This window comes from Cucurbita pepo, chromosome 1 (assembly GCF_057944985.1).
Source record: "Cucurbita pepo subsp. pepo isolate OVF chromosome 1, ASM5794498v1, whole genome shotgun sequence".
Classification (NCBI taxonomy): Eukaryota; Viridiplantae; Streptophyta; class Magnoliopsida; order Cucurbitales; family Cucurbitaceae; genus Cucurbita; species Cucurbita pepo.
In genome coordinates this window covers 16,228,789-16,241,138 of record NC_141798.1, presented here as the reverse complement: position 1 = coordinate 16,241,138, position 12,350 = coordinate 16,228,789, and the positions used below count along the sequence as shown (strand labels likewise).

The window sequence follows — 12,350 nt, the reverse complement described above, 5'->3', positions numbered from 1 at the left end:
CCCATCAGGAGATTCACAATTGGGTAGAGTCCAATGCCATAATGGTGCTTAATTTGGGCCCATTGGGCTAAGCGACAGAAAATAGAGAATAGTTTCAGTGGGCCTAAACGATGTCAAATCAATAATTAAAATATAACTCAAAACTAAATTTTAAAATATTAATAAGAAGAACAAATTAAAAAAAAAAAAAAAAAATGCTCTAAATCTTGGGAGGTCTAATATGAATTGTCCTTTTCATAGTGAGATGTCATATCAAAAGGAACACTTACCATAAACTATAAATGGATAATAATTAAAATAAATTAGGATTCAATTAAGAGTTTGTGGATCAAACTTACAAAATTTTAAAGTGTAACGACCGTTCCTAAATCGATGATTTGAAATTCGAATTTAGCATCTTTGTGCTCTAATATTCTCCTGCGACATGGTCACATTACTGATCGCTCGCTCTTAAAAGTGAAGACTACCCCACATGCTATAAGTCCTTGTAGTTTCACTTGTCCTCACTCACATACATTCTAGAAGAATGCCCAGAAAATCATCTAGAATAGAATTGCAGCAAAACACGATTAATTTGGGAGTTCTTATGATTGAACCACCGAAAAAAAATGTGCATTGGTATAAATAGTAGCTTTCAATATTTTTATGTTATTTTAGTTATCATATTCTCATAATCACTTTCACTTTCATTTGAACGTAGACGGTTCATTCATACTCGAATAAATAAATAAATCTATATATATATATATATATATATATATATATATATATATATATATATATATATATATTAATGGAAAGTTAAAAGATACCATGTTGACTTGTAAGTTAATTAAGGATGATTTATCCTTAATTAAAGGAATTAGGTGTTTAAAAATATGAGCACTAATGTCTCATAAAAAGCATATGTCTGGCGTTAATGATTCACAATGGTTGATTAAAGACATTACCATTAAAAGCAAACTAACTCCAATCATACCCATTTACATACATGTATTATTAATGGTTTGACTTAGGTTTAAATTAAAAAATTCAAATTTTAATTTAATTTAATATGGAAAAAGTATATTATTATTCAATTTCAAAGCTGTACGGTTCTCACTAATTAAATTTTGTGATCAATTTATTTATTTTTAACATACACTCTCGGCACTAATCTTCATTTGTCGTACCATGTTGAGTTGATAGTCAAACCTCCATATTTGACATTATTCAACCCTTTTGGTAAACAGATCTACTACTTAATCGTCCATTTTCTTCTTTTAGAACTTTGAGTCTAATGAAATGGTAACACACCTTCATATATTTTGTTCTAGCATGAAACATCAAATTTTCTATTAGACGGATCGCAAATTGGTTGTCGCAATGAAATGGTATCGATACTCAACTTTGTAGTGCAAATCTTCTGCTAAGAGTTTTAACTATGTACTTTCTTGAACTACTTATGCCACGCCACGGCTTTGTATTCCACTTTGGTAGTTAACAATAATATTGTTGGTTATTTTTTGCTGGACCAAGAAATTATTTATGAACCTAGTTTAAACGCTTACCCAGTCGTTGATAATTGGGTATCGTGGTCTCCTACATAGTTTACATTATAGAATCCAACTAGCTTGCATTTTTAGCTTCTTTTGTACAAAAGACCATAGTCGTCAAGCTGCATTATGAAATCCTTTTAGTTGATTCATGTAGATCTCCCGATCCAACTCTCCATGCAAGAAAGTATTCTTCACATCCATTTGTCATAGTTTTTAATCTTTACTTGAAACGAGTACTAGCAAGATTTGTACAGGAGTGATCTTCATCATTGGATTAAACGTTCCATCCTAGTCTAATTCATATTGTTGAGAGAACCCTCGAGTTACAAGTCGGGTGTTCTATCTCTCGATTGATCCATCCGGGGATGCTTTATTTTGTAAACCTATTTGCAAAGGATAGGTTTGACATCTTCTAGTCTTGACACTAGTTCCCAAGTTTGTGCTCCAAGGTTATAATTTCTTACTACATCGTCTTTTGCCAAGCCGAGTTTTGTGGTATTTCTTCATACATCTCTAGCTCTCTAACTTCATCTTCTATAATAGTTGTGTTAGCATACTTTGGATTTGACCTTCGAATTCTTTTTTGACTAACTAATTTTTTGAGGTGTCATTTCCGTTTCACCTGGTTTGCTTAGTTGAGTCACTTCTTGGTCACCAAAATCAGTGTCATCTGGATTTTCAGCCACATCAATACTTGAACAAATTTGTACAGTTTGCTCTCCTGTTCTTTATTGTAGAATTTCTTCACTAATGTTCAAGTCTGGTAAGACTTTTTTCTGAACACCAATCATGTGGTTTGAGCATCTTGAATCAATGATCCAGTCATTCTCATAATCGATAAGTTCTCTCATCATCGCTATAAGTGTTAGCTCATATTTTTGTAAGGCACATAGTACCTCTCCATCTCATTCATCATCCCATTTTTTTTTTTTTTTTGGAGGTTGCAACATTGTTTTTGATGGACTTAGACCAATGGGCCTTGGACTTGTGATCATTTTTTTCTGCACCTGTAACAAATAACTCATCTTGAGAACTCTTGTTGTCGTTGTTCTGAGCTCTCTCACGTTATGCAATTCTTTGGTGACTTCTTCCTTTGTTGCCACTTTGTATCCACGTTGCTTATTGTTCCTCTAACTTTTACTTGTATAGAACGGTGATGCCTCACATTTACTTAGTCATGACTTCGTGGTATCTAACAAAATTTCAAACTCTACAGGTGATGCTTGAATGAACCATCTATATACCGTAATAACAAAACTTATATATTATGGTCACAATCCATAGATAATAATCATCTTTACTCGAGCTTCTCCAATGACAGATTTTAGATTAATTCAATAATCTCCCAATAGATCCGTTGACAAATTTTAAATATAAACTAGTTTGCTTGCGTGTTTATTTACCGCTCCTCAATTTCTTCTCCTTTTTTTTGCTACACGACACACCCAAAGTTCCCCAAAGGCCTAAAGACATCATTGCTCAAGAGACCTAATTCTCTCTCTTTTAAATTTTTATCTACATTTTCAAACGTGGATGAGGTTGATGATATTCATCAAATATAACATAAAAGATCGTTTCATCAAATAAACATAGTCAAACAATTGACGTTTTTGCTTTATAACTGTTAATTTCTTATCTTTTGGGGATAAATTAAAAAAATTAATAAATATAAAAATAAAAAAGATAAGTTTAAAAAATTGGTGGGGAAAAGGGCTAAAAGCAAATTAAGAGGGAATAAGACGGAGCATTGTGGGCTTGTCATCATCACACAGATTTGATTTGCGATGGAGATTTTAGTCTTCCCATTTTCCACCAATTTGATTCGCTCTCCCACAGTGAGAAGAAAGCAAATAAAAATGTCAACAAAAACCCAGAAGGAAAGAGATTGAAAATGGGATGATTTTTCTTTTACTTAACTTCATAATGATTTTAGCGTGGAAAAACAGAGCATAAATTTTGAGTTTTGTGGTTCTGGGTTCATTCTGGTTGAAGGTATTTTCATCGTTTTTTCATGGGGTTCTCTTGAAGCCATAGTTGTACTCAGTCGACAAAGACAGAGAGGAATAGAGGCGGTGACAGAGAGAAAGAAGACGACATAGTAAAAGAGTATAGGGAAGGGTAGCGATTAGGGAGACAGAAAAGTCAGGACAGTATCCGAGAAAATCCTTCACAATCTTAAAGTTTTCATTTCATTTTGTTGAATTATAGCAAAAATGGGGAGAAACAGAAAAACCCCATGTGTTATTCTACACTAAAAGCCATTCCGGATCGCTTTTTGGAGGACCTTCTTCGTGTTCCTCCATCTCCGCAAGCGAATCATTCGTTTCATTGTTAACATTTTGCCTCTTTTTTGATACCCAGGTGAGCAAATCTGCAAAAGCATTGTTTCTTTCGATAAACCCACTTTCCCTTCCCCTTTCCCTTTTCTTTTTGTTTTTGCTTTCTTTTTGCTCTGTTTCAGTGTTTCTTCTTGTGTTCTACGCTGCGCGCGTGTGATTTTTTCTTGGGAGCTGAGGGGTTCAGCTGTGTAAGTTTGATTGTTAATGGACATGAAATGGGGTACTGAGCTTCACGCCTGGAGGAGGAGGAGGCGTAGAGGGACATGATTAGCTTTCTGCTCTGTATTTTTATTGTTTCAGTTTCCTTTTTTGTTACGCAAGGAACTCATTGACCAGAAAGCATATGAGCGAGGAATTCTTTGGAATGTGGGCTTTCTCTCTCCCTAGGCTGTTATTTTATTGTTTACCATAAAAGAAGAACACCCCATCTTTTGTGAGAGTCAGGCTTGTCTCCGGGAATTGAAAGGCTCTCTTTATTGATTGTCTTTCCTCCCTAGGCTAGAAATGGGTTTTGGTGAGCTCTAAAAAGGGAAATGGGGTTTTTTTTTCTTGGTTTTGCTTTCTGAGCCTTAAATTCAACAGGTCAAATGCTGTTGTGACGATCTTCCTTTTGGCTACCTTTTTCTTTTCTGTTTAATTGCAGAAGGAACAGTCAAACGAATTTACAGAAAGAAAGTGAGCTAAGAATGTTGCTAATTCAGGTTGGCCTAGTTTTGGTAGGGGGAATGAAGAACAAGAGGTGAAAGAGGAAGACGGAAGATGGGTTCGAAAATGCAGCCAAACCACAACTCTGTGCCCAAGTGGAATGAGCAAATGGGAACAACAACGAAGGGTTACACATTTGTTCAAGCTAACAGGGCTTGGCTTCGTAAGTATCTTCTGCTGTGGATTATGGGGATGGCATTTATCAGCATGTTAATCTATAATGGCATGGATGCTGATAATAAAGTGAGAAGGAATGAAGTGTTGGGGAGCATGTGTGAAGAGAGGGCAAGGATGTTGCAAGATCAGTTCAGTGTTAGCGTCAACCATGTTCATGCCTTGGCTGTGCTTGTTTCCACCTTTCATTACTTCAAGACCCCTTCTGCAATTGATCAGGTTTGTCCTTCAAGCTTTGGACATTGGTTTTTTCTTCTTATAGTTGGGGGAAATCTGAACCCTCCATGATGTACAAGTTCATTTCTCTGTGTGTTTCTTGAAGATACTGGTATTGTATTGTATTCTTTTCAATGATATGTTTGTTTAACGAGCCTGAAATACGACAATGCAGGAGACTTTTGCAGAATACACAGCCAGAACAGCTTTCGAACGGCCTCTACTCAGTGGGGTGGCGTATGCACAGAGAGTGGTTCATTCAGAGAGGGATATATTCGAAAAGCAACATGGGTGGATGATAAAAACAATGAAAAGAGAACCTTCCCCAATTCGAGATGAATATGCACCAGTTATATTTTCTCAAGAAACAGTCTCTTATATTGAATCACTGGATATGATGTCAGGAGAGGTAGAGCAAAATGAGCTTGCTATTCAAGCTTATATGTTGGATGAAAGTGGCATGCCTATCTGTATTGTTTTTCCTCTCTCATTTGGTAGATTTCTTCTGGCTGATATGATGCAGGAGGACCGCGAAAACATTTTGAGGGCTAGAGCAACAGGAAAAGCTGTCTTAACAAGCCCCTTCAGGCTGCTGGGCTCACATCATCTTGGAGTTGTTTTGACGTTTCCCGTTTACAAATCCAAATTGCCATCTATACCAACTGAAGAAGAACGTATAGAAGCAACAGCAGGGTCAGTCTGGATAAGAAGTAGTTTTATTAGGAATGTGAGTTCATATGTGATTTGTTTGTTCATCCTTATGTATATAACATAGACAATTACCTGCCAAATATCGTTAGAAGTTTGCCTCCATTGTTGTATTCTTGTGGGATGTCCTTCACAAACTCTCAATTCCCTAGTGGTGTTTGGTTTTCACATTTTCTGATTTTGATCTTTTGAATATGTTATAGGCTGGTTTTCTATTGGCTCTATACTTACCCTGAAATTTTTGGCCTGGAAATTTGTGTTCTCATCGAAATATACCTTAATTTTCAAATCTCTTGAGCTTGAGCATTGTCTGACAGGTGAAATTATATGTGCCAGATATGTTAAATTGTTTCTTATCTTAACGCAGCTACGTTGGTGGAGCTTTTGATGTCGAGTCACTTGTGGAGAACTTGCTTGGGCAGCTTGCAGGGAATCAGGCCATTTTGGTAAACGTATATGATGTTACGAACTCTTCTGACCCCCTCGTCATGTACAGTCATCAATATCAAGATGGTGACAAGTTTCTTTTGCATGGGAGTAGCCTTGATTTCGGAGATCCATTCAGGAAGCATCTGATGATTTGTAGGTAAAGAATTCTGCCATATTAGTTACTACTCTAATGTGGATCATTTGCCTTGGTGTCTTATGGCTTTTCTCATGTGGATATGGAGCAGATATCAGCAGAAGGCTCCCACATCCTGGACTGCCCTGACTACTGCATTCTTATTCTTCGTTATCGGGTTATTAGTTGGATATATTTTATACGGTGCAGCAACTCACATCGTGAAGGTTGAAGATGATTTTCATGAGATGCAGGAACTGAAAGTTCGAGCTGAGGCTGCTGATGTTGCAAAATCCCAGGTACTATCAATCGGTTCAAATAGGAACTAAAAAATTAAGAGACTTAAAGCGAGAAGGAAACAGACAGAATTTAGGGGGTAGAGTAAGTGATAGTTGGGGTGCAAGTTCTGCATCAGACTCTTGATATTCAGGTTGAAGTATGTTGTATTAAAAAATAGGCTTATAACAGTGTCTAGTATGAAGCAGAAAGCAATAGCATAATAGGAGGTTGAATCACTAACACAAACTAAATCTCTATATCATACAGAAACATTGTAACGCCCAAGCTCACCGTTAGCAAATATTGTCCTCTTTGAGCTTTCTCTTTCAGGCTTCCCCTCAAGGTTTTTAAAACGTGTCTGCTACGGAGAGATTTCCACACCCTTATAAAGAATGTTTCATTCCCCTCCCCAACCGATGAGGGATCTCATAGTAACAGTTCTTCAATGCCAATGTCAGTGGGATTTGTCGAGTTGCATGTTAGTTGGAGGTCTTCCACGATCATCTATAAAAAGGAATGGAATTCTGCATTGAATCACCTGCATGTTGTAACCTAGTCAACCCATCTATATGATGCCTTATCTCTTGATTTAAATCTCTCTTTTATTTTGGTTTCAGTTTCTTGCAACTGTTTCTCATGAAATAAGAACACCAATGAATGGCATTCTTGGTGAGTTATTTTCCTGTCAATCTTCGCTTTTGCTGAAATGCTTGATTTTGTATGTACAACAAATACTCAGATTTGTATACTTTCGTGAGCATCAATTTCAGGAATGCTTGCTCTGCTTCTGGACACGGATTTAAGTTCAACTCAGAAGGATTATGCTCAGACTGCTCAAGCTTGTGGAAAGGCACTGATAGCATTAATAAATGAGGTTCTTGATCGGGCAAAAATTGAAGCTGGAAAATTAGAACTGGAAGCAGTTCCATTTGACATTCGATCAATACTTGATGATGTCCTGTCTTTATTTTCCGAGAAGTCCAGACAAAAGGGTCTGGAGGTAGGACATGTGGACATCATTTATTTTTCAAACAAACATGTTTGTTGGCTGTTTCTTTACATGTCATGTTAAGTATTGACTTTCTTGCTCTTTCCTATGATGATATGGAAATGAAGCTGGCAGTTTTTGTATCTGATAAAGTTCCAGAAATTGTAATTGGAGATCCAGGAAGATTCAGACAAATCATAACAAATCTTGTGGGTAACTCTGTTAAGGTAAGTGGATTGTTCAAGTTTCTTTCGACTGGTGCTGTCCTTTTTACTTTCTTTGAAGTGTATTTGTGAGATCCCACATCTTTTGGAGAGGGAACGATCCTAATAGACGTGTTTTAAAACCATGAGGCCGACGGCTACACGTAATGGGCCAAAGCGGACAATATCTGTTAGCGGTGGACTTGAGCTGTTACACATGGTATCAAAGCCAAGCATCGGGTGGTGTGTCAGCGAGGACGCTGGACCTCCTAGGGGGTGGATTATGAGATCCCACATCTCTTGGAGAGGGGAACGAAACATTCTTTATAAGGGTGTGGAAACCTCTCCCCAGTAGTCGTGTTTTAAACCCGTGTGGCCGACGGCAATTACGTAATGGGCCAAAGCGGAGAACATCTATTAGCGGTGAGCTTGAGCTGTTACGAATGGTATCAGAGCCAGGCACCGGGCAGTGTGTCAACGAGGACGTTGGGACCGCAAGGTGAGTGGATTATGAGATCTACATCTCTTGGTGAGGGGAACGAAGCATTCCTTATGTGAGTGTGGAAATCTCTCTCTAGTAGACGCGTTTTAAAACCGTGAGGCTAACAACGATACGTATCGGGCCAAAGCGGACAATATCTGTTAGCGGTGCGTTTGGTCTACAATATATTGTCTAAATGGTAGCAAACACCATTGAAATAATTTTTTATATATTTGTTTCTGCAGTTTACTGAAAGGGGACACATATTTGTTAAAGTACATCTAGCTGATCACTCAAAAGGCTCCATCGACACAAAATATGTCAATGGAATGTCAGACAGTGACTTGTTTATATCGGATGGTCGTGAATTTCAAACTTTAAGTGGACGTGAGGCAGCTGATAATCAGAACAATTTGGATAACTTTAAACATCAAATTGCTGATGAGAACTCTCAGTCGAATGCTTCTCCAAACAACCCAGCAGTAACTAATGAGTATTGTGGTCATGTCACATTGATGGTAAGTGTGGAGGATACTGGAATTGGGATCCTTTTACATGCCCAAAATCGAGTTTTCATGCCCTTCATGCAAGCAGATAGCTCGACCTCTCGAAATTACGGAGGAACTGGCATCGGCTTGAGTATCAGCAAATGTTTAGTTGAACTAATGGGTGGTCAGATCAACTTCGTAAGTCAGCCTCAGATTGGTAGCACGTTTTCATTCACTGCTGTTTTAGGAAAGTGCAAGAAAAATTCAATGAATGACATGAAAAAACCCAGCTCTGAAGAACTTCCTCCCAGTTTTAGGGGAATGAAAGCAATAATAGTTGACAGGAAACCAGTTAGAGCTTCTGTAACCAGATATCATTTGAAGAGACTTGGTATCATTGTTGAAGTCACCAGTAGTATCAACATGGCAGCTTCTTTATGCAAAGAAAATGTCTCCATAGCACCAGGGTAAGGCCTGATAATCTTTTCTTGAGATCTTTGAGGTTCATAGCTAATGAGGACGAGGGGGATCAGCTTTTTCTTGTTCATTCAGTTGAACACTTGAAAACTGCGAGGATCCCTTTGATAATATTTATATGTTTATCTTCTGTTAAACAAAGTCAAGTTAGCCAACAGCTAGTTTATAAGCTTAATTCTTGTTTGTTGAAAACTGAAAATAAATTTCTTATCAAAAGAGAACTCAAAGTTTTGGAACTATTTGTTGAGGATGGTTGGGAGGGAGTCCCACATTTACTAATTAAGGGGTTGATTATGGGTCAATAAGTAAGGAATACATCTCTATTGGGATGAGGTATTTTGTGGAAACCAAAAGAAAAGTCATGAGAGTTTGTGCTCAAAGTAGACATTATCATACCGTTGTGGGGGTTCGTGGTTCCTAACATGGTATCAGAGTCATGCCTTTAACTTAGTCATGTCAATAGAATCCTCAAATGTCGAACAAAGAAGTTATGAGTCTCGATGGAGTAGTCAAAAGTGACTCAAGTGTCGAACAAAGGGTTTACTTTGTTTAAGGGCTCCAGAGAAGGAGTCGAGCCTCAATTAAGGGGAGGCTGTTCGAGGGCTCCATAGGCCTTAGGGGAGGCTCTATAGTGTATTTTGTTCGAGGGGAGGATTGTTGGGAGGGAGTCCCACTTTGACTAATTAAGGAGATGATCATGGTTTTATAAGTAAGGAATACATTTTCATTGGTATGAGGCCTTTTGGAGAAACCAAAAGCAAAGCCATGAGAGCTTGTACTCAAAGTGAACAATATCATACCATTGTGGAGGTTCGTGGTTTCTAATACTATTTACCTAGTGCCCCCGCGTGGATTCACCAAGAATTTTTGTCTGTTTAGTGGACCTTTCTGCAGATGATTTATATTGCAACTAGCTTATGGGAACTATTTATCTCAATATTGCAGAAGCTCACTCCTTCCAGATATGATCTTAGTTGAAAAAGACACATTGAAGTCTGATGAGGAATGTGGTATCATTCATCAACTGAACTGGAAACTGAATGCGAGTTCGTTTAAGTTACCGAAACTGATACTTCTTGCTACAAACATCACCACTGCAGAACTAGACAAGGCAAGGGCAGCTGGTTTTGCAGACACTGTGATCATGAAGCCATTGAGGGCGAGTATGTTTGCTGCCTGTCTTCAACAAGTACTTGATGTTAAGAACCAGAGGCGAGGAAGGGGCCTACCAAATGATTCTGTTTTCCTTCAGAGCCTTCTCTGTGGCAAGAGAATCTTAATTGTTGATGACAATAAAGTAAACCGAAGGGTAGCTGCAGGCGCTCTGAAGAAAGTAGGTGCAGATGTTGAGTGTGCAGAAAGCGGGAAAGCTGCACTGAAGTTGCTTGAGCTACCGCACAATTTTGATGCTTGCTTCATGGATATTCAAATGCCTGAAATGGATGGGTATGTTCTAACAAGTTTTCTTCATTTCTTCTCTCAATCTTGCAGGTCTTTCATTAGAATGGCGTAGTTCTTCATTTCTCCTTTTGCTGTTTTAGCTAAAAAAAACATGAACTCAGACCAAAATTTTTGGAGCCATTGCATTGCATTGTTTCTGCAAGATCCCACATCGATTGGAGAGAGAAACGAGTATCAGCGAGGACATTGAGCCCCAAAGAGGGTGTACACTGGGCAGTGTACCAGCGAGGACGCTGGACCCCGAAGGGAGTGGATTGTGAGATCCCACATTGGTTGGAGAGTGGAACGAAGCATTCTTTATAAGAGTGTGGAAACCTCTCCCTAGAATATGCATTTTAAACATTTTGAGGGGAAACTCGAAAGGGACAATATCCGCAAGATGTGGACTTGGGCTGATACAGTTTCATTCTTTTCTCCATGAAAGTACGAGTAAATTATACGTATATTTTGTCAAAACTGCAGGTTTGAGGCGACTCGTCTCATCAGGATGATGGAGAGCAAGGCAAACGAAGGATCATCTACAACCGAAAGCGAGTGGCATGTACCAATATTAGCAATGACTGCAGACGTGATTCATGCTACCTATGACGAGTGCCTGAAATACGGAATGGATGGCTACGTCTCGAAACCCTTTGAGGAAGAAAATCTATACAAGGAAGTTGCCAAGATTTTCCAAAAATCATAGCCCATCAAAGACTTCATGGATGCCAAATGATCATCAGCTGCACAAAACCAGAGGCAAAAGCTCCATTGCTGACCTCCTTTTGGTGGGTTAGAAAATACCAGCAACTTTTGACACCATTCCTGGTGCTAACTGTGTTCTTGCTGGTGAATGGAGAGCCGAGTTTGACGACAGCGTCGGGAATTCTCGACTGGTATTGAGATTCAGGCTTAGCCATTGCCATTTCTAACCAACTAAATGCTTTGTTTTTATTTAGAGAATATGAGTACCAACCTGTATACTACAATAGAGCTATCCATCCCCTAATGGATGTATAAATGGTTGCAAGGGGAAGAAACTAAACTGTAAATTGTTGGCTTAGGACTGTCTTTTGGCTAAATGTTTACAACAAGCTCATTCATAAGTTTGTTGAACATAAAAGGATGTAAATATGTAACGTCTTTAATGGTGAAAGGATGACGATTTGAATCTCCGATTACACCTTGAGCTATGTTCAAATTGGCAACATGTCACGTATATTGATTATTCTGTCGAGTTTTCATCCCGGGTTCTTATAGATTTTTACTTCAATATCATGTAAAGGTCAAGAGAAATACTACGACATTTGAAAGAATATTACGACCACAAAATTAACATAATTTATTTGATATAAAATATATATTATCGATTAAAATGATAAATGTTTCAATCTTCTATATCATTGGTATATTTTATGAAAAAAAAAATCACTCTATTTATATGGTGACCTATAAATATTTAATTTAATGCACGCATTCCTTTAAATAACAAAATACGGCGCAAAATAAAATATCTTTTGATATCGAAATTATTTGGTATTTAGATTTTTAATTTATTATACATTTTAATTATTTTCTTGGTAGCACTTGTCTTTTTATTAATTATATTAAATGGATACCAAAATTTGGTTGGACAGAACTTTAAAGATACTATAAGTAATTTATGTCATTATTCTTTCATTAAATTTTTATTATCTATATTTGACGTATCTAATATTATATTATGAATTAAATAAGATGAGAATACTTACA

General features: G+C 37.6%; 1 protein-coding gene across 4 annotated transcripts; it reads left to right on the top strand.

Annotated features, from left to right (window-relative positions):
* Nucleotides 1-3,313: 3,313 nt before the first annotated feature.
* Nucleotides 3,314-11,808, top strand: LOC111779000 (histidine kinase CRE1). Of its 4 annotated transcripts, none has more exons than XM_023659052.2 (12): nucleotides 3,314-3,899; nucleotides 4,598-4,975; nucleotides 5,148-5,381; nucleotides 5,496-5,665; nucleotides 6,048-6,266; nucleotides 6,355-6,541; nucleotides 7,139-7,190; nucleotides 7,292-7,521; nucleotides 7,638-7,736; nucleotides 8,439-9,148; nucleotides 10,104-10,604; nucleotides 11,082-11,808. In XM_023659052.2, the coding sequence occupies exons 2-12, from the start codon at nucleotides 4,637-4,639 to the stop codon at nucleotides 11,302-11,304; spliced, it is 2,964 nt and encodes a 987-aa protein (XP_023514820.2). In that variant the 5' UTR covers nucleotides 3,314-3,899; nucleotides 4,598-4,636; the 3' UTR covers nucleotides 11,305-11,808. The 4 variants fall into 4 exon arrangements, with proteins under 4 accessions (XP_023514820.2, XP_023514805.2, XP_023514798.2 ...); XM_023659037.2 differs by having other exon boundaries at nucleotides 4,579-4,975; XM_023659030.2 differs by having other exon boundaries at nucleotides 4,521-4,975.
* Nucleotides 11,809-12,350: the final 542 nt, after the last annotated feature.

Coding starts and splice junctions, on each gene's coding strand:
- LOC111779000 (XM_023659052.2), top strand. CDS start 4,637: ATGGGTTCGAAAATGCAGCCAAACCACAACTCTGTGCCCAAGTGGAAT. Junction 4,976..5,147: donor CCCCTTCTGCAATTGATCAG/GTTTGTCCTTCA, acceptor ACGACAATGCAG/GAGACTTTTGCAGAATACAC. Junction 5,382..5,495: donor TGGATATGATGTCAGGAGAG/GTAGAGCAAAAT, acceptor GATATGATGCAG/GAGGACCGCGAAAACATTTT.